Source organism: Cuculus canorus, chromosome 2 (assembly GCF_017976375.1).
Source record: "Cuculus canorus isolate bCucCan1 chromosome 2, bCucCan1.pri, whole genome shotgun sequence".
NCBI classification, from domain to species: Eukaryota; Metazoa; Chordata; class Aves; order Cuculiformes; family Cuculidae; genus Cuculus; species Cuculus canorus.
This window is the reverse complement of record NC_071402.1, coordinates 9,485,660-9,506,624: the sequence shown is the minus strand read 5'-3', so window position 1 is coordinate 9,506,624 and position 20,965 is coordinate 9,485,660. Positions and strand designations below refer to the sequence as shown.

At 41.1% G+C, this 20,965-nt stretch overlaps 1 protein-coding gene across 2 annotated transcripts in view; it reads right to left on the bottom strand.

Annotated features, from left to right (window-relative positions):
- Positions 1-1,704: 1,704 nt before the first annotated feature.
- Positions 1,705-20,965, bottom strand: part of ST3GAL1 (ST3 beta-galactoside alpha-2,3-sialyltransferase 1) — an 81,890-nt gene continuing 62,629 nt past the window's right edge. For both annotated transcript variants that reach the window (XM_054059566.1, XM_054059567.1), the window contains exons 3-7: positions 18,200-18,396; positions 14,663-14,842; positions 9,506-9,551; positions 6,935-7,054; positions 1,705-5,272 (exon numbers count right to left, since the gene is read on the bottom strand). In XM_054059566.1, the coding sequence (XP_053915541.1) occupies positions 5,099-5,272; positions 6,935-7,054; positions 9,506-9,551; positions 14,663-14,842; positions 18,200-18,396 (717 nt within the window). In that variant the 3' untranslated portion in view covers positions 1,705-5,098. The remainder of the gene's footprint in view (positions 5,273-6,934; positions 7,055-9,505; positions 9,552-14,662; positions 14,843-18,199; positions 18,397-20,965) is intronic.

The window sequence follows — 20,965 nt, the reverse complement described above, 5'->3', positions numbered from 1 at the left end:
GGGACCCGATGAGATGCAGCCCAGAGTCTTGAGGGAATTGGCAGATGTGGTTGTCAAACCACTCTCCATAATATTTGAAAAGTCATGGCAGTCAGAAGTCCCTGGTGGCTGGAATAAGGGTAACATTTTGCCCATTTTTAAAAAGGGTAGAAAAGATCACCCTGGGAACTACCGACCTGTCAGCCTCACCTCTGTGCCTGGGAAGATCATGGAACAGATCCCCCCAAAAGCTATGCTAGAGCACATGGAGGGCAGGGAGGTGATTAATGGCAGCCAGCATGGCTTCACCAGGGGCAAGTCCTGCCTGGCCAACCTAGTGGCTTTCCATGATGGGGTAACTGTAGCAGTGGACATGGGAAACCCAATGGGTACGATGCTGCATTTCAGTGCTTGTCTTGTGAATGGACAGGAAGAAAAACGCATGATTGTTTTCAAGAATAAGATGTTCTGCAGTGTTATTTTGCTTTTCTGAGGATGACAGAGGAGCAAGTGCTTTGCATTTCCTCTGCACAATGACAGAGACATTGTGAAGGACAGTCCAGCTTGATAGCCATCCTAGGTTAACACTTCTGCTTACTGTATTTGGCACAACCCTGTAACCAGTCTGGATATAGAAAATCTGAGCAGAAAACAGTCTTTGGGACCTGGAGTGACTGAGATAGCTCTTCAGGTTTCTGTGCCTCTACTTCCCTCTCATTCTCAACAAGTGTGATGCTGATTGGGCTGTATCCATTAACAGTAGTTAGTATCTCACTGATGCAGCATGTCTAGAGCCTGAGTTGAAAAGTAAAGTGTGAAGAAGCTCCTGAGAACTTGGTCCTCAGATGGTCCCACTGGAAAGCAGCTTACTGTGAGCATCAGACCCTTGGTTATATCTGAATAAGAGCTACCTGAGCTGCCCTGTGATGACTTCTTGAGCTTCTACCACTAAGCAATTAGGTTGCTTGCATTTCACTGGACAGCTTGCATTGCTGCTAGGCCGTCTACCCTACTCACTGCCCTTAACAATGAATGGAAATGGTGCAGAAGGAAACTGAGCAACTTACGAGGTCCACAAGAAGTAGTTAAGGTAGTCTCTCCCTGCAAAGCATAGTCATGGAGTTGAGTGGTGTGGTATACTGAAATGATACCTGATCAATGATGCCCATCTACTACATAGGGTTCTTCTAACAGGCAGTCTAGGCCATCCATGACACTATGATCATCTTATGTGATCATAGAAACTAAATTAGGCACTTAAAAGAGGGACATAGGTGGATCCTCAGCACCTCTCCTCCAAAGGACCCAGGTCTGTCAGAACAGGTGAATTGCATCTCTTCTCAAGTCACTGATTTCTGAGTCTACCTTAATTTCCCTTATCTATAACCTAACTACAGAATAGATCCATTAGGAGATCACAGGCATATGAAATTTAACGTTTTTTCCAGAGAAGTCTAGAGCTGTCATAAGCTGAGCAATGTGATACCCATGACTGCAAGCTTTCTGGGAGCCTGAAGTATGCATTCCCCTGCCAATGTCACCTGAGGAATATGTGGGAGGGAAATGGAATAACACATCATTACACTGTTATGTGACAGAGGAGGTTCTAGAAGCTAATAGGAATATTGTGGGAAGAAGTGTGCACAGAAATACCTTTGATTTGATTACAATAAAAAATTTATTTGATTCATATCATACTGAAAAGTTAAATAAATAAAATGTCAAAGAATGATTGAGACTCCCCACCAAAACAAAAAACCAAAAATTATCATAACTGATCATGTAGTCAAAGAAAAATAGGAAGAAAATCTGGTCATGGGGACAAAAAGTGCTCAAGAGATTTGGCTTTGGTAAAAAACATAACACACACTTGAGGAGTGCTTCAGAGACTTTGCAGTGGTGGCAAAAAACAGTGCAAGATTTTGAAGCCTTGACATGTTGCTAAATGTTTTCCTTTGTTGTTCTTTTAATAAAATAAACCCAGAAAGTCTATAGCAGGAACACAAACAGTCTTTAACACTGGTAGTGGGAATTAATTCTTCCCTCAGCATCTGGTATCTCCTTATTCTGAAGGCATTTGAAAGAGCAGCAAAATTGTGGAGAAACTGACAGAAAGATATAACACAACAGTCAGTCGCCTAAAGGACTCTAGAAAAAGTTCTTCTGGAGTAGAAATGTGATAGCACAGACTATCCATCATCCTATATCTAGGAAGGTCCACTTTCTACTCTCCTCACACTCTGAAAAATGCACAACAGTCGTACACAGCTACTGCTTGCTGTCAGCAAGAAAATTAAATGGGAATTGCAGCTTGTTCCATGATGAAGACACTAAATGTACCCACTACACTATGAGTCACAATGTTTCATATGTGCTGTGAAAGGCAGATTATTCAGGAGAAAATTGAAATTTAATTTGGACAGCAAGAGGAAACTTTCAGAACAACACAGACTAGAAGATCCAGCAACCTGATCTAAAGATGTCCCTGCTCCTGAAGGGAGGGGTGTGGACTAGATGTCATGTAAAGATCCCTTCCAACCCAAAACATTCTAGGATAAGGTACCTGACTTTTTTAATCACCTCCTTTGATCTCAAACTGCCACTTGATTTTTCAAACAATCAGTGGTAATCAAACATCAAGCCACCATGATGTTTCCTCCAAGTCTTATAAAAAAGACTGAAACAGCAATGCAGTGTTTCTGAATTACTGACATCTGCCCATGAGAAATAAAAAAAAATGAAAATATTTGAAGTTCATGATAAAAAAAAATATCTCCAAAATCCAGACAAAGGGTGAAGATACCATTGGGATCTTCCATGGAGTCTTTTTCCTCTTAAAGTCGCTTTGCTTGTATTATGGTGACATCTCACCAGAAGCATATTGTTGAACAACAATTTAAACAGTGGAAATGCTTAGAACAAATAAACATGGCTCTAGTAAAAATGTTTAATAGTTTTACAAAGGACATGTAGAAGACAGTAAGCCTAGAGAACTTAGTGTGCCTGTGACTCACAGAGGAGTTTTGCTGGCCACCACGCTAGGAAAGGGCTTTCTGATACGAGGATCATGAAAACAGGTCTCAGCATGAGGATTTGAAATCCTGCCCTTTCCATATTGCTAAACTGAAGGTCATGTGTGCACAGCAAAGTGAGCTCAGTTCCCCACACAGATGTTTGGCATCCTCATCTCTTTATATACTGTGAGGCCAGTAGTACTCAGGTGATTAAAACAGTTCACGTTGGCAAGTGGTGCTCTGGCTCGAAGTACACATATTCTAGCAGACTGTGCCATTGTGCTGTGAATTGCTGCCTTGGAGAGAGGCTCGCTGTTATCAGTTGGCACAGAAAGACAAGGAGATAAATCTTGGACTGAAGCACATCACTGGTCAAACGGATGGGCTTTCACTGAGCTCACATACGCATCCACTTGGACATGCTGTCACAACTGGCACATGAAAGTTGAGTCATTTAGACGATTTCTAAACTGCCACAAACCCAAGGCATTGTAATCTATTAAAAATGAAATATGCATTTTTTTCCAAGAGTAATCTAAAGTCCCTTGAAGTCTATGGCAAAAAATCCATTGGCTTCACCAGAGCTGAAAATGGGTCAATAATCCATAAGTCCTATTTTCATGATATTGGGGAAAAAACCTCCCTACTGTTCCCCATTCTTCATGACATGAAGTTTGTTCTTGTATTCATACTTCACCTGTCCTTGACAATTAAACATACTGATTCCATCAAAAATCTGTGAATATAAAATCTGCACTGTCACTTCCCACATCTCACTGCCTAGAGGCACTGACATTAATACACTCATTCCTCCAGAGATGCACATAATTTTGAAGTCTGGCTTACACTATAGGATCAGCTTGAGTAGTTTGTGTCCTTGTAGATGCTGCTACAGGGCAAGAGACTCCTCTTGTATTACTAGCTGATATCCCAACTCATGATATGTCTTCCATTTTGAATAGAGATCTTTCAAAGAGATTTGTAAAAAAATAAAAGAAAAAGTTTCTTTAGAACTTTTGGATATTTTCCCATAAAAAAAGGTAAAAGCTACCTTTAAAAATTCATTGTGTTTGTGTTTGCTCAGATATAATATAGGAGCTGTTATTATTGTTTCTGACTACAAAAGTATACCACATGGAGGCTAGACTTTGGTTAGTTTCCCCCCCCTTTTATAAAAAAGTTTAATTTAGGGTTTGTCATCTTTAAAAAAAATCACATCTGTTGCACAATTATAAAAGGCACATAGAAAAGACTGAAAGAAAAATGTCCACTTTCCGACCTTAAATTGATTAAATAAAAACAAGCATTCCAGCATTATTTTCCACCAAAAATAAGAGAAACAAAAAATATACATAACCAAACAAGAAAAACATACAAGTTGCTAAAAAGGCCTTCTTTTGTTGTTTTTGCTGGAGTTTGCAGTATTATTTTCTCTCTCATTATGGCTGTATAGGAAGCAATATTAAATGATACATGATCAGAGACGATTTGATCCATATTTTCTAGATGCTATCAATGTGGAATGAGGCAATGGCTGAAAAATTCACTACTCCAGGCAACTTCATCATCTTTTTGCTTAATACAGCATGAAACCAGAAGTAATAGAGGAAGCAGGAGAGACAGTTCAAAAGAAGATCAACAGCAGAAGTGTATTCATTTCTTTGAGGTAATCCTTACTATGATGTTCACAGCTGCCCTAGCGGGTCTTGAGTCCCAGAAGTTTTCATTCTTCTTCAAAGGTCTCCTGCCTTACTCAAGGAAAGAACGGACACAAAACCAGCAATTCCTGTGCCCAGGTTTCCACTAATTACAGCAGGCTGATCTGTCATCAGTAACTTAGAAATCAAGCTGTAGTGCCTATGTAGATATTCACTTATTCCCTCAAATGATTGGTAGTTCCCAGCAATTTGTAGATAGGAAATCATGTGCAGCGTTGAAGCTGGTCCTCGGCCAAGCTGCCTATGGTGAGCATTAGAGCAGTGAGATGCTCCAAATCCATCGCAGATTCAGGCATTCAAACCTGTCTGGCACCCAGATCATCTTCACTGAGCTTTGTTCTGCTGCATGTTGGAAATTGCAGCCCCCACTTCTTCCCATGTCCAGGGTCATCTGCCCTTGAAAAAATTTATTTTTTCAATGGAGGCAAGAGTCAAAGTTACATTGAACTCAAAATCCCCATCATGGACGCCTGTTTTCCGGAAAGCCCCAGCTGAAGCATTGTTTTCCCAGTAATGATGCCAGTGTCCTTTGCTGTCTGCTCCAAAACCATACACATCCACCTAGGAAGTAAGAAAGAACAAGTGTTATAGCCTGGAAAGTAATTGGTCTTCATCTGAAACACTGAAGAAGCTCTACTGATTCTCAGTTTATCTGCAGGAAGTAGCACCTGAGGATCTCAGTAGCACGCCAAGCTATTCTGATGCATAACATGTTGCAACCACAGAATAGCAGACGAAGGACCACTCAAGGGACATAACATCCTAAGCTATGCTGATACCACTGCCATACCTGAACCTAGACAGAAAAAGATATTTTTTATCCATGAATTCTTGTTAATTCTTGTTTAGCAATATGAAAAACACATTCCTGTCCCCTAAGCTTGATGTTTAACCTCATGACTTGGGATAGAAATCTCCTTTTTAGCTGATTAAGGCCTTAAAGAGTAGAAAAGTTTTGGTTTTGCTCCTAGTCTTCCAAATAATGACCCATTTCGACTCCCACTTATATGCTTAATTTTTCGATATTTGCAGTCACTTCAGAGGCAAATGGGCATTAATTATGTTCTTTTTGTGTATAACCCTATGGCCTTTCCTTCGCTGAAGTCTCATTTATAGATAGCTATGCCTTTCTTGTTCAGTAGTAAAAGTCCAAATATTGCAGTCAACATATTTAAAGTTAAAAGTGGTGATTTAAAGTTAAGAGTGGCTTTTGAATGGGTTACAGCCCATAAAACAAGTGCCCCAACCCACTCAAATCTGGACCCACCCAAATATGAGCTTGTTTTAAGTTATTTTTTGGTAATGGCAAAGCCTTACTCATTGCCTGGTTACCAGAAAACAAGCTCCACCCAAGCACTTAGAAGCACCTCACATCACTCAAGCAAGGGAATTTCCTCAAATTGCTGGAGTAGGGGCATTTGCCATAACCTACTGTATAAACCCATAAGCTTGGGCTGAAAACAGACCATCTGCACTCCCAAAATTGGTTTATGTAAGAGCTGATCATTGAAGTTCTTCATTGAAGTTCTTCAGGTGGAATTATGCTTAAGATTTAGCTATCCAACTGGAAGTGCCTGAGCATCCATTGCAGTCAGTGGTGATTCAGGCAGCACAGTCACTGGAAACCAGGGAGCGATTCTGCTCTCCTAATGTCTTACCAGGAGGCTGGTTTGCTGAATCAGCCTCCTGGCTCCACTGATTAGACAGATAAGACCTCAATACAGCTGCCCAAACATAACTGCTATTTGAGATGTCATTGGTTACTCAATACATCTGCTCACGGCAGGCAAATGCCACACAAGGCCAAGAGATTCGTACTTTTCTGGCGTGGCAGCTGGAGGCAGAGGGTATGCCCAGGGCAACACCAATGGCTCTACATGCCTAAACAGTGAAACAAAATGTAATTTCGGCTTCCACTAACAAAACAGGCACAGTTACCATCCATATTTAGATGTTTTTTAATGCCACGTGGAATCTCACTATGTTTAATTATATTGCCTCGGAACGCATCTTAAATTCCATGACTTGCTAACATTAAAAAAAATCAGTCACTGTCAGTTGAGCATATTTGTGTGTTCCTGAGGACTTAGCATCTGTTTGAAGAAGCATATGGCAGAGAAGACGGAGAAGGGGAGATAAAGACTGAGTCGCCAGGGCACGTTCCTTGCACTGCAGTATGAAATGTCCTGATTTTTTAATCCATATATCCAAAGACAGACAGACCTCATCGCATACGTGGAGTGCAAATATCAAAGACAGAAGGCCTGTGGAGGGGTATCTCCCATGATGCTGGAGCCAGTTTTCATAGACGTATTTCATAAAAGCTGGATTATAAACCAGGATCTAGGCAAAATTGGAGAGAAAGACTCATTATTAAAATACTCTGGGAGAAAAAAAAAAAAAAAACAACCAACAGTAGCATGTCATCCCTAAAAGGAGGGGGGAAAGGAATAACAGTTATTTCCTGGGTAGATGAAAGGGAAACATAAAATCCCACAGTTACGTGCATTCAGGAATATTTCCCATGTGCAATTACACACGAATACTTCCTTGGTTTTGAAACCCCACCTGTTTACACTAATGTATATCTTGGATGATCTTACTGAAATAAATGGATATGAAATGGCACAAGTGAGAAGAAAATTGGGCATCCAACTCTCCATGCAGCATCCTGCTGTAACGCAGGTGAGCTCTGAGGAGGTGCAGACCTGAGCAAGGCAAGTTTAAGATGAGATGCCAGATTTCATACAATCATCAAATCGTTTAGGTTGGAAAAGATCCTTAAGATGATCAAGTCCAACTGCAGTTTGGATGGGAATGTAGAATCAATTGCATCTTCCACATAATATGCCAACTGTGTCTTGGTATCTATAGAGGTACAGATCTAAGGAAATCAGGAGTCAGATGTAAGCTATCAGGAAGCCTTTCAGGTTGCATCAGCTGCGTTTTTCCTGTTTCCCAAATAAGCTATTTTTCTATGCTTTTTTTTTTTTAATTCTTACAAGGCATAAATTACACTTGGTTATCTCCTGGGGAAATTATGAGGCCATCTGATGGAGAAAGAGCACTTAAGATTGGACCTGAGCGTACAGTAGATCCAAGGACTGGTGGGATTCCTTGGTTTCAACTCCCTTCCCTGAATCAAGCAAAGAGAGACTTTTTCTCCATGCTGCATTTATAATTAGAGTGACAGCATTTCAACGCTATCTGGTTAGCTGCAGGGCACTTCCTTTTACAAAGTCAGAGGTTAATTGCTGATATTGTATCTGTATGTAATCATTTCTCACAGGGTGTTTTGCATTACGCAGTGTGGGAAGAAATACAAACTTCTCATCTCCTGGCTGGGGAAGCTGCTGCCTATTACCAGCCATACCCTGGGCTGGTGCTACTCAACTGTGACGTGAGTTTAACAACCTGCTGCAGTGTATCTTACAAGGGTTTTGCAGGGGCTTATTGTGTCCCTCACAACAGGTAGTTATAAGCTAAGTGATTATTTAATATCCCCTAGAGGTTCACAGTTTGAAGCACAGGGATACAAACTGATACTGGTTAAAGGTCTTGTCTGAAGCCTTTGGCAAAAGCTGGCCTCCTGAATGAAGGACATGTACTTTAAACTGTAATTTTAATGCTCTGGGACTAAAGTCATGCTTTACTAGCCCATGAGACATTAGAAGACTGAGCTCCTTTGAAAATCAGCCTCTCCAAAGGCTGAGAGAATAAGAATATTATTTTGTTGGAAGGTCTTTGGAAAAGGAGACATTTTTCCTCTTCCTACATAGTCTGGTTTCTTTATGTTCTCAAACAACGCAGTTACAAAACCAAAATATTTGCATGGTGGCTAAAGTTCCAACAAGGGGATAACCATCCTACCCCTAGGAAATCCTGCCTCCAGCAGCAGAGAATGTCTATTAAACCCCAGCATACTTGGGCAACGAGCCAGTATGCTGCATAGGATGGACTTTCCTATTACTACCACAGGGTGGGCGGCAGCCTTGTCCATCTTTCTTTGACCTTCTCAGAGAAGTGAGATCCCCTGACTATTTGATTTCTCCACTTCCGTGCTATGAAATAAAATAAGTCAGAGGCATTTTGTTAGCCTTGAGGCAAGCAGCATGGCAGATATCGTGCCCACATTGCTCAATTCCATCTCTGTGCAAAACAGGGAATATTCCCCGATCTGTGCTATCCTCCAAACCTTGTTTGAGCATTGCCTGGGAGAGTATTAATACACATTTGGGCTTGGCCTGAGGCCAATCTCCAGGCTTGTTTAGTTGGGTACAGGCGGTTATTACAGATGTCAGTTAAGAGCCTTCCCCAAAAGCCATTGATGCCTTCTTGAATTCTTCACTGTCTTGAAAACATAGAGCTTTATTTGTTCAGAATACACTTAGTTCTTTATTATAAAGAACTGACCAGAGAGTGAGAAACATCCTTGGCATTCAAATAGTCAAATTATTTGAAGAAAATTCCAAAGGTTCTCCACAGCTTAAGGTGTTGTTACCTTTTCGGTGGGAACAGAACAACTGCTGTGGAGAGTGAGCCCCGTTCTCCATCAGTGCATCTTAAATCTCCCTGAGCTGTACCATAGGAAGCAATACAACCTTCAGAACAGCAGTAACGCAACGACATAGTTGAAGAGCAGTTTTTTTCCAATGCTAGTTACTTAGAGGTCGATCTGTGGCTTGAATGGTGCACAGCACTTAAACTTTTAGCTTAGCTAAGCCTTGTAAAAACTGTGTATTTGGTAAAAGACATATGAGTAGCAGAACAAATTCATAAAACAGCATTTCTCACCTTTTCTTTTTTGACTTTGATTTTCCGTGGAACTGGAACATATGTGCTGTTAAAAAAAAAAAAGAAAAGAAAATCCGAACATATTAATATTTTCCCATTTCCAAAGAAAAAAGAATATTTTTCATATACGGAAAAAAAATTAAATTATTTGAAAGCAATAAATTCAAGTAATTGTTGGAAAATGAGGCTACAATTAAGTAATACAACATGAAAAGAACTGAGGTATCACTGATGCAGGTTTATAGGAAGGCATAACATTTTTAAATTTACAAGTTAATTATTGACAGTAGGACACCAAAGATTCAGTTGACAATATATTGTAAAGTCAATAGTACATGGAGTCCATGACTTCTAATTCTTGGCCTATGACTGTTGCATTCTTTGCATTTTGATGGCAGGAAAGACTTTCCATTTATTTTCACAGCAGAAAAACCTTTTTCCACCAGGGGGAGACTTTTCCCCTCCTAATACTAGTAGCCACTGCATGATTTTCAGAGTAGGTGGTAGCAGAGTTCATAATTTCTGTGGTTATGTGCAACTCTGGCATTCCCAGTACACAGCCCCTCACCAGCAAGCTATTCTGCTTCTCCTCAGGGGAAGGAAGCTGGAGGCTTCCTGCAGTTTCCAGCATAAAAATTCCAAGTCATACCTTATGACTGGGTCAAAATCACGAGTCTTATCTTGAAAACAAAAAAATCTTTTCTTCCCCATATCTCACGCACAGCGCATGCTGACATTGCACAGCTCATCACGAGTGCTGTAAAAAAAATCTTCCCGAGTTGTTTCAAACAAGAAAATTCGGAACTGGCCTTGTAACCGGGCTATATCGCAAAATATACCCTGCATACTTTTTAGATAGGCTGTGATATTATGGAATCACAGAATTATCGAATGGTTTGGGTTGGAAGAGACCTTAAAGATTACCCAGTTCCAACCCCCCTCACAGTAAAAATTTTCTTCCTAATATCTAATCTAAATCTACCCTCCTTAGGTTAAAACTGTTAATATACATCACCAAAATCTTGCACTAGTTCATTTAAAATGTTTTTGCCTGTTTTCTTGGTAACAACGAGGCTCCTGTGATTAATGTTTTATTTCTCTTTGAACCATAGGTCATTGGCTCTTTGAAACATGAATCTGTCTCCCCAAATCAGTGGTGACCTGGCAACATCCTCACCTCCTCAAGTACTTCTGAGCACCTTAGAACCCTGCCCCAGGCTAGACGTATGTGCTGGTTTTGGCTAGAGTAGAGTAAATTTTCTTCATAGTAGCTAGTATGGGGCTATGTTTTGGATTTGTACTGGAAACACACAAATGTCTTCATTATTGTTGAGCAGTGCTTACATAGGGTCAAAGACTTTTCTGCTCCTCACACCTCTCCATCAAGGAGTCAGCTGGAGGTGCATAAGAAGTTGGGAGGGGACGCAGCTGACACAGCTGATCCAACTGACCAAAGGGATATTCCATACAATATTACAACATGATCACAAATAAACTAGGGGATGGTTGGCCAGGCGGCTGCTGCTCAGCGCTGGGCTGGGCATTGGTTGGTTGATGGTAAGCAATTGTTTTCATTTGCATCACTTGTCTTTCTTGTGGTTTATTTATCTATTTTTGTTATTTTCATTTTCATTGCAGATTTTTATTATCGTTATTTTATTTTATTTCAGTTATTAAAAATGTTCTTATCCCAACTCACAAGTTAACTCACTTTTACCTTTCCACTCCTCTCCCCTCATTGTGCTAGAAGTTGCAGTGAGCAAGCGGCTCTGTGCTGTTTAGTGACCAGCTGGGGTTAAACTCTAACAATACAGAGGAAGATGGGACAGGTGGGTTCCAGTCCCCTGAGACATGACACAAGATGCTAATAAGGAAAGGGACACCCAGGCATACTTCTTAATCTACCTTCTGCAAATCTGCCCTTGCATCTGCTTCCCAAGCCTGACCTTGGTTAGTAAATTTGGTAGAAGTAGGCTTGGTGATCCTATGTCCTTTCTATTGTTATGAAGATATAAAGTGCTTCTTTGCTGCTAAAATATCTTCATTATTATATAAACTATCAGTCAATAATGTGGAGGAAACAAGAGGGCCATACTTCATGGACATCTAGCCAGGTACAGTAAAAAAACAAAGTGAACATCATGCAATATTCAAGACCAGTATTTGCAGATCTTTAATCCAAGCAGGACACTTCTGTAGCTCTTGTCAGATGACCTGTTAATCATTTTAATCATGGGACACTTCATTTTTTTTTCAGAAGAAATAACGAAGCTCTGCTGTCACTTGGCTGCAAAATTTCATAATACCTCGCAGAAAGTATTGGCAAACCAATCAAGACCAAATGGAGACCTATGCCATTATGATGACATAAAAACTAGGCTGCATAGAGGCCAGAGAGTTAGTGAACCGGTAAATACAGCATAGGAAAGGAACAATGAATAAAGCCTGTGATGCAGGTGGCTACAGGTGAAATTCATATAATCTGGAAAATGTCTTCTATCAGCCACTTTAGCAGGGCTCTAGTGAAGTCTGCCAGCATCACCAGCCATGTCGTACAGGATTGTACACTTGACCCTAGTGGAAGATGTGCAACATTTTAAGGAATGCAAAAACTGCTCTTTGCAGTGGAGGTTCACGGAGCTTTTTACACTATGGAGATTCCTAGAAGACTTGCAGAAGCAAGGTAAGGCAACTAAGCTAAAGATATGACTGATGAGGACCTGACGGTTTCATGTCCCAGAAGGCTTTTCTTAGTCTTTTCTGGGACAATGTTCAGTCTTAGAGAGCCATTTTGAAATGGGATACCCCTCAGTCAAATGGGATATGTCTGAGAGAATCATTCAGCTATCAATTCATTCTATTATTAAGGCCATCTGCAGTTCAGCTTTTCTTTTGATCCAGAATACAGGATGCTTATCTTTTTTTAAGTGTGAGTGCATTGAAGTCAATACTACTTCTCTTCTAAAATACCAAATTTCAGATGGGTTTTATTTTTATTTGATGCCTTCTCCCTTTTACAAATGTACAGTCAACAATTTCCTTAGAAACTATATCTGACATTTTTTGTTTAAATCATGCTCATAGGTTTATTCCGCTAATTACGTTAAATATATTATTATTATTGCTATTATTATTATTATTTTATGATTTTCTAGTTTTATTGCTCCAGCAAGTGCCAGTTTATTAATTACTCAATTACCTTGCTTGAGTATGGCAAAAATCTTAAAATACTGGTATTTCTTCCATGGAGTTAAAAACCCATAAACTAATTTACACCAGATGCTTACCAAGTCCATGTATACAATCTAATTACAAACATATAATATAGTCTTTAATTTATTAAGCAAAGACAGTTTTCCTTTCATGTGCTGTGACTGCTTTATAGTCAACCAGTTATATCTTCCTGACCAGCTAAGTGCTCGCTCGACTCTAGAGCTGCAATCCACTTGCTGCCATTTCTGAAGGTGAATACTTGACAAAAAATAGTAAAAGGCTTTGAAATCTGGACAAAAAGCCACAACAGTGATGGAAACATGGATGGGTGACTATGGCAGCAACTCTCTGGCAGCCTCTGTGGGCTGCTCTTCCTAGCGCAGGCATGGATTTGACAAAGGTGCAGCAACAGGGCTTCATTCAAAGGCAGCTGAAGGCAGCTGGAAGCTTTCCATTGCTTCTGATAGGATTTGGGACCAGGCTTAATGAATAGTTTTTAGCTGATTTTTTAAGTGGACCAATTTTTCTGAGTTATGAGCATGTCTTGAAGATGGACTTTTCTAGACAACTTATGATTGGATATACTAAATGATGATGGGAAAATAAAAGGTAAAAAGATACTAAAACACATTTGTTACAGGTTAGGAGAATCTTAATAAGAAGTGGAATGAATCTAAAATGCATTTGCAATTAGAGAAAAGAAAGAGAATAAAATTTCATCTGTTATCCTCTAAAAAAGTTTTCCTTAAAAATGAGGAGTGGGTCTTATCCTCAGTCAATAGGGACATACTTTTCCAAGCTGTTCACATTCTGACACTTTGAAATTGGGAAAAAAGTTGAAATGTCTTGAAACACTTCTCTCTGGAATCAAGTAATCTGATCTGCTGTTGCTGTCTGTTTGTAGCAGGGCTCCACTGAGCAATCCCACTAGACTGTGTCTCTATATCCAGCAGATAATCTCATATGCAGTAGAAATGTCACGTATTTCATTCTCTGGATTAAGAAAAGCCAGTTTATAGGAAGGGAGAGAATTTGTTAGCAGGCATGTGGAAGAGACATGAGTTTCGTTCACATTTCTAATTCTAGTGCTGCCATAAATGTATTAAGCAGGACAATATTTACTTCTGAAAGCATTCATAAAGAAGAAAAGAAAAATAAATGCTACTGTGGCACTTTATTGCCAAGCAGAACAAGTTCATTTAAATCTAAGGCACACAGGTGACACACAAAACAAAAGTGTCTCCTCTGCACAACTCTCAATTAAACTCCACCAGGAAAGATAGACCGAGCTCTTGATCAACCTATCCAGGGAAGGATGCTGTGGGTGGAGGACTGAGTGCCGTGGTCTGCTTCTGCTCTCTCTGCCTTGCTAAGTAGCCTGCACAACCCTCTCTGCCTTCTGCAAATACGGTAATATATATTGGAGGACAGCTTGGCCACTCAAGTGTCTCTGGTGGGATAATTCAGGTGTCTAGGACCATTGCTGAATGAATAACCTGCCAAACACTTGACACTGCAGATGGCTTTTGGATGGATACGCATGTGTAGGGGCATGCTGGCTGCACCCACTCTACTCCTGGAGGACTGGAGAGGACAAAGAATGAGCAGAAGCCTAAAATGAGGCACTGGACCCTCGAAGTCCAAGAAGCTACTGCTCAAACTGACCACTTTCAGCAGCAAAATTCTCTTTTTAATTTCTCCGAGACCACTGTTGTTGGGTTGTGAAGAGCTGGATCTGGATCTTCACCTCAAACACAGCACCATAATATTATGCTTTTCCTGGAAAGTGTTTAGGATTGAACTCTGACCTGAGAGGTCTGTAAAGCTCCTCTACACCTTATCAGAAGTGGAGAATTGCTCAGTGTGGGCTTTTGTCCTACAGCGACATGCAGTTCTCCCACCCCTTCAGCCTGACCACTTGGGGCTACAACTATGCTTACTCACAAGTTGATGGTGCCTGTGGTGAGAGCGGTGACAACCCAGCGCAGGTCCAGGGTTTTGAAGGGAATCAGGATCATGCTCACGTTTTCTGCCAGCTCTTTGTAGCTCTCAGGGTAAACAAACTGGTGAGTGGTTTTGCTCCCAACATCTGATTCGTAGCCAGTTGTGGGGGCACGGTTCATTCTGCAGCCCAAAATAAGAAGTGAGAGAGTAAAGAAGTGGAAGAGAAATTAGGTAGATACAAATATGTGTGATTCTTCCCCAAATCAATTCCTTCACGTAGCAGGAAAATGCTCCCATGACTAAGGAAAGTGCTGTATCCAGGCTCTTCAGGTAGCCTTGACAGGGTGTAGTGGTCCTCAAGCAGATTGAAATGGCCATCACCCATACTGAATAAATGAAAAGTAAATGAAAGCTCAGCTTTAGTGTGGGATTCTTTGGGCTAAATGGGAGTTTCTGCCAAGCAAGTATATCTCTGAGCACAACCCTGAGTTCCTTTTACAGTCAGCAGAGAGAGGATCAAAAAAGAAGTGAGTCCATGAGGACACATCCTCTTTCATTCTTCCAGCTTCCAGGAGATGAGAAAAACATTGCCCTGAAGTCCACCAGCTTGACTTCTTGCCATTTCATTATCCTGTCTGTAAAGGTGTAATTGGATGTCCAGGATCAAGGTAACGAAACATGTTATGCATGACGAGAAACAGAAAGTATTTCTTATGGTCCTTCCATAAAAAGGCACCAAAGCCACACTAATAAATCCAGGACCTATTCCCAACACTTTATTTACTCAAACTGTACTTTGTAGTATGTCCCCCAGCTTTGATACATCTCAGGGTCACTCTCCACACCCATGGTGTGCTTTTGTTAACCCTGGGGTCAGTGCAAGGAGATCTGTCCAGGACCCACCAGGACTCAGTCAAAACGTGTTGGCCAAACAAGTCTACCTTATATTTGAGGGAACAGAGTGGGGGGGTCTAAACACAAGACTGTAGGAATGCCTCTATGCTTGTGTTCACTTCTGAAAGAAAATCTTGATGACACATCAGCAATTTGTCCCCTTCTGCTTTAGCTCACTGCTAGAAGAGATCTGCCTGTTTCTATCGTGCAGTGTAATGTATGTTAGAGAGCCCTAAGCTGGCTCTGGGCAGAATAGGGGTTCTCTGCAGCCAGAGCGGAGTCTCCTGCAGAGACATTAGCTCTTGACAGAAGTGCAGGGAGGATAAGGAAGGATGTAGCTGACAAGATGTTGAGGAGCATCGTACATTGCCACACAATACATTTGTCCAGTCACTGATAAACAAGGGAGGTAAAATCTATTTATCAAATCAATAATTGTGTTATTGCAGTATGCCCCCAGGTAAATTGGTTAAGTTTCCTCTAACTCCTACAAAGGGAGTTATTAGCATAGGCAGACTACCCTCCCAGCCTATGTGGACTTGTTATTGAGTTAGCCTCTTCCCTATGAGCGACCCACTGTGTAGAAATACTTAGTAAATCATAGAACAGTTAGGGTTGGAAGGGACCTTAAAGATCATCTAGTTCCAACCCCCCTGCCATGGGCAGGGACATCCCCCTAAATCAGGCTGCCCAACACCTCCAGCGGTGGGGTGTCTGCAACTTCCCTGGGCAACCTCTTCCAATGTCTCAACACTCTCACGGTGAAGAAATTCTTCCTAATGTCTAGTCTAAATCTGTCCTTCTCCAGTTTATACCCGCTTCCCCTCATCCTAGCACCACAAGCCTTTATGAACAGTCCTTCTCCAGCTTTCTTGTAGTCTCCTTTCAGGTACGGGAAGGTCGCATGAGTCTTACTATCTTGAGATTAGTCAGTCTAAGCTATTATATATAGGCTTTTCTTTCTGTCAGGACAAGGCAGGGATGGCATCTTATCTGACTCACACCCTGCCCTTGAGTTTGTGTCCCTTCCCCATCATCCATGGTGGGGCTGGCTCCGTGGCATGGCAGAGGGCAGCGTTCACACCCAGTATAAGCAAGAAGGACTAAGCAGGAATTTATTGCCATTATGAATGTAGATCATTAAACAAATGAAAGTGGGCAGGAACACAGTGTTTGGAAGGAAAGGTGTCTCTCGGACTCTGTGGCTCTTCCACATGCTTGGCTCTATTGCCAGAAGACATACAAGTCAACTAACATCAGGTCAATGGAGATTTTGTTTCTTGGGTGAACACACAGAGTGGTCACCTCCTCTGTACAACTTTCTATGGCAAATCCTAAAATCTAGTGCCATCCCTTCAGATATGGCTTGTGATTGTTAAAATACAAATCTGAGACTGGAAGGTTAAATTCCAAGTTTCTCCCTTGCCAGGGATGCACAGCTATGAGAAAGGTAAGACTTCTGAGCAGAAACACACATGTGAGTGTGTTACTCATTAGTTAGTACTCCAAAAAAATAGGCAAACAGGCTTCAAGTCTAGCACAGCATTGTCTGCATGAATCTGGAAATAGAAGCCAGGCAAAGTAAGAAAGTTCACACAGGAACGGGGCTGCCTCCACAGCAAGGGACTCAGATTTAAGCATAAATGCACCTCATCTGCCTCACATTTGCAATCTGTGGGACTAAAGTCAAGGGCTCTTCACTTCCCTTTGTGTATCTGAAGACCAGGTTAGCTGCCTCTGCCTTTGGGGAGGTACCTTTGACAAGGGACAAGGCACACAAGTGACAAAGAAACTCCTGAAATGATTTATTGTGAACATTTAGATGTTGTTTAAAGACATATTGAAGACATATTGAAGGCTAAGTGGCCTAAGGTAGCCTAACAGTTCAAATAGTGCTGGTCTTCTGCTGATTCACTCCTGATTTCAGTGCACAGCTTCCTGCTAAAGCTTATGATGTTTCTGACAGTATAATCCCATGTGGTATTTTCAATAGCGACTCCTCCTTACCAGGCTCTCTGACCCACCCTGTGTTGCTCCTCAAATTGTCCTGTAATGACAATTGCAGTGTGAAAGCTGGACAATGCATTGGAGATGAACTAAGTCAGCCCAGATATCTTAGCTGGCCCCTGGGTGATTAGCTCTGCTTACCTAGTTCCTGCCTGCATTTCAGTGGGACAAAATAGCCAACGCTCATCGCCTCAAAAGGAACAGGTCATGCGACCCTTTACAAAGTAGCGTCAGTTAATTAGCTGTCTCCTGTACATTGCAAAATGACTTTGGCTTTGCCACCTCACTGTTACTAAAGAATGAACTGGAGCAAGCAAGTAAAATCTGATCACTTGGGAGTACTATCTGCAGAAATAACTTTTACTGCAGTTTTTTTCAGATATACTTTTTAACACAGGCAATTATGGATACTGCAGAACAATCTATAGTATCAACATTTATTCTTTTTTCTTTTTGAAGCTATAACATGATGCCATATCTTCAACATGCATAGTTTACATCCCTGTAGCTTAGATTTGACCCAAGTACCAAATTTAATAAGATAGCCCTTGAAATCTTGTTTGCTCGCTTGTCCACCAAATTACCAGTGAATCTTAAACAACAGAGACACCGGGAGCTGAAGTGGTTCCTACTCACCTGAGCACAAAGTCATGGGAGTCAATATCTTGGCCATATTGAGACTGCCGAAGGTTCCCAGAGTTGCCCACGATGGCACATCGCCTGCATGTGTAAGTGCCTCGCTCCTGAAGTGGATCTCCATCTCCAGGAATGATCTCAAACAATTCCTTGAGAGTAGCATTAATATCCTTCGGAGTTTTCTCTCCTTGCAATTTCTGTTAGGAAGAGAACATCACTTCAGGTTACCAGTCTAGCTAGCTGGTTTTGTGAGCAAGATGTAGCTTCAAATGCCTTCTCAAAGGCCAGAATTGCTTCTACTTGCAGACACTGTTTCCTGCAGCATGTGTTATAAGACTCCAGGTGGGGAGCAGAAGTGTTAAAAAAATTGGAAAATCCTTTCCCATTAAGTTTTTTAACTTGGTTGCCCTTTTTCCTTCTTTTTCCTTAGATTCCCTCACCTTCTCAGCCTCTATCACGCCACAATGGAACAGATCACACATTCTCCCCAAGACTGAATAAGCAGAATAAAAGTTCCTCTGGTGTCTGCAAACCTAATGCCACATTGGGCCAGATACATTCTGTTAAGACATGTATAAAATTTCTTTTACCTTCCTAGGAATGACAGAAGAGTCTCAGGGAACCTGATGGAGGACCAAAGTGGCTGACACCTTCCAAAAATTTTGGCATATGCCAGAAGAGGGAGATCTTATTGTTGCTGTTCTTTGGGACTGTGGAGGAACCAGCTGCTAATGCAATACGAAATTATGGTAAAGTAGAGTTAGCCCTGGCCGTTGGAGGTGTAAAATCAGCTAAAAAATTCTACAGGCTGAAGAAAACCACCCGGACCTTGGTCATTGTGTCTGTTGCCATGGATGGAAACTCCTTTGTAGCAGCTCTGTGGTGCGTGGTGGAAACAATGTCTGGATCAGGAAGGCACGGTCAAGGTGCAGGGCAGGTGATGGACAGACACTCCTTTTTTGGTGCTCTGCTCTCTGAAGGTTACTAAAGAGGTTGGTGGCTCGCTTAGAAAAAGCATTGCTCACCCTCGTGGTGCTACTTGCTTGCAAGTTCACAAAGAGAGAATGGCTCTTAACATCTGCCAATAGGCTCTGCCCTTGCTCTGCCAGCCCAGGGCAAGGAGAGACAGGGAGAGAGGGAGGAGAAATATCTTTTCCCACGACTCCCAGCAACAACCTGGGGTAATTTGGCTTTAGTTTCCAACAAGTTTACCTTGACTGAACCAGGAACTTATAATTTGTCTTTCTATCTCTCTCTTTCTCACACACACACAAACTCAAAAGAAATGTGTCACTAATTTTCGCGTAAACTTTGTGCTATCTCTTTGCAGAAATACGCAAAGCAACTGAATTGATCAACAGGTCTGTGGAGCTCAGAGCTATGAGACAACATTAGGGCCAAAAACTTGAAACAAAGAAGACAAAGAAATGTTGCATACATAATCTTCCTGCTAATCCTTGCTAGTCTATATACTCATATAAGGGCCGCACGAGATGTTTAGGATGCTCAGGCAAGCACTGTCATTGTTACCGTGTGTGTCACTATTCAGTGGATGGTTCAATTATTTAAAAAGGTCTGGTCTTCTTCTGAAATTGTATGTGATGCTACAAACCCATGGTCACATATCTAAACTCTTGTGTATTCTTTATTAATCGAATCTAACCTGTTTTTACTCTGAATATATAAAAACCACTTAATGAGTGTAGTATCAGGTGTATAATGTAGAAAAATCCAACTTTTTTTTAAAGGAACTTAATTTTGAGTTATTTGAACACATATGTGCATACACCCATGTACACTCTCACTCTGTAAAGGGGAATTCACTTTAACTGTCTTTAAGAAATGAACAGGAAAACAACCAAAAATGCACCAAAACATTTTTAAGAGCACAGTTATTTTGGGGGGGGGAAAAAAATCAATACAACCCCCCCCCCATTCTTAAACTGATTTTGCCTGAGAAAATTCTGACAAGGAAGGTAATTTTCAGAAAATTCAAAGTATCAGAACACCCTTTTAAAGTTAAATTGCCATTTTAGCTGGAATGATAGCATCAGGAAAGGGAAGGAGTTGGAGTATTGACTTCTGCCTGATGCATTAAAATGGTAAGAAAGTTTTCCATGGACAGGCACTTCCATGTACACAGGGATCTGCCTTTTCTTTCTGTTATGTTGCTGTCAGTGTAGAATAAATCCACTGTAATCAAGTTAAAACATAGGCACCAACACCAGCCCGAAAGCAGGACACCATCACCCTATGATCCCTTGGCTGTACACAAGTTCCACATCAGAGATTATTATTTATGTTAGAGATTTCCTCAAAGGCCTCAAATAGGATGATGACCATTTTGCACTGTGTGCTCAACACCTATGCAATAAGACATCCATCTGTAACTCATTAAAAGTGCTCTGTTTTAATTTCTTTGGTGATTATCTGATTGGACTACACTTCTCAGGCCTAATCTTCAGTCAGCATTGGGTAGCTGACATTTCAGCAAAACAGAGCAGAGCAGGCAATGAATCTGTTTGACTCCAAGGCAGATACAGCTTTTAAATCTTCAGACTTAATGCACAGCCAGTTCCTTATTGCACAATGTTTACTTGACTTCTTGAAAGACCATTTTAGTAGCATTACAAGACAGTTACAGTTCACTTTCCCACACCATTTTTTTTGTCGTTTTTTGAGTAATGTTGTCTTTTCTCTTTTTTTAACAAGCTCCAAGGAGTCTGTTCTTAAAAATCAACAAAAACATTGGGTGAAAATATGTCC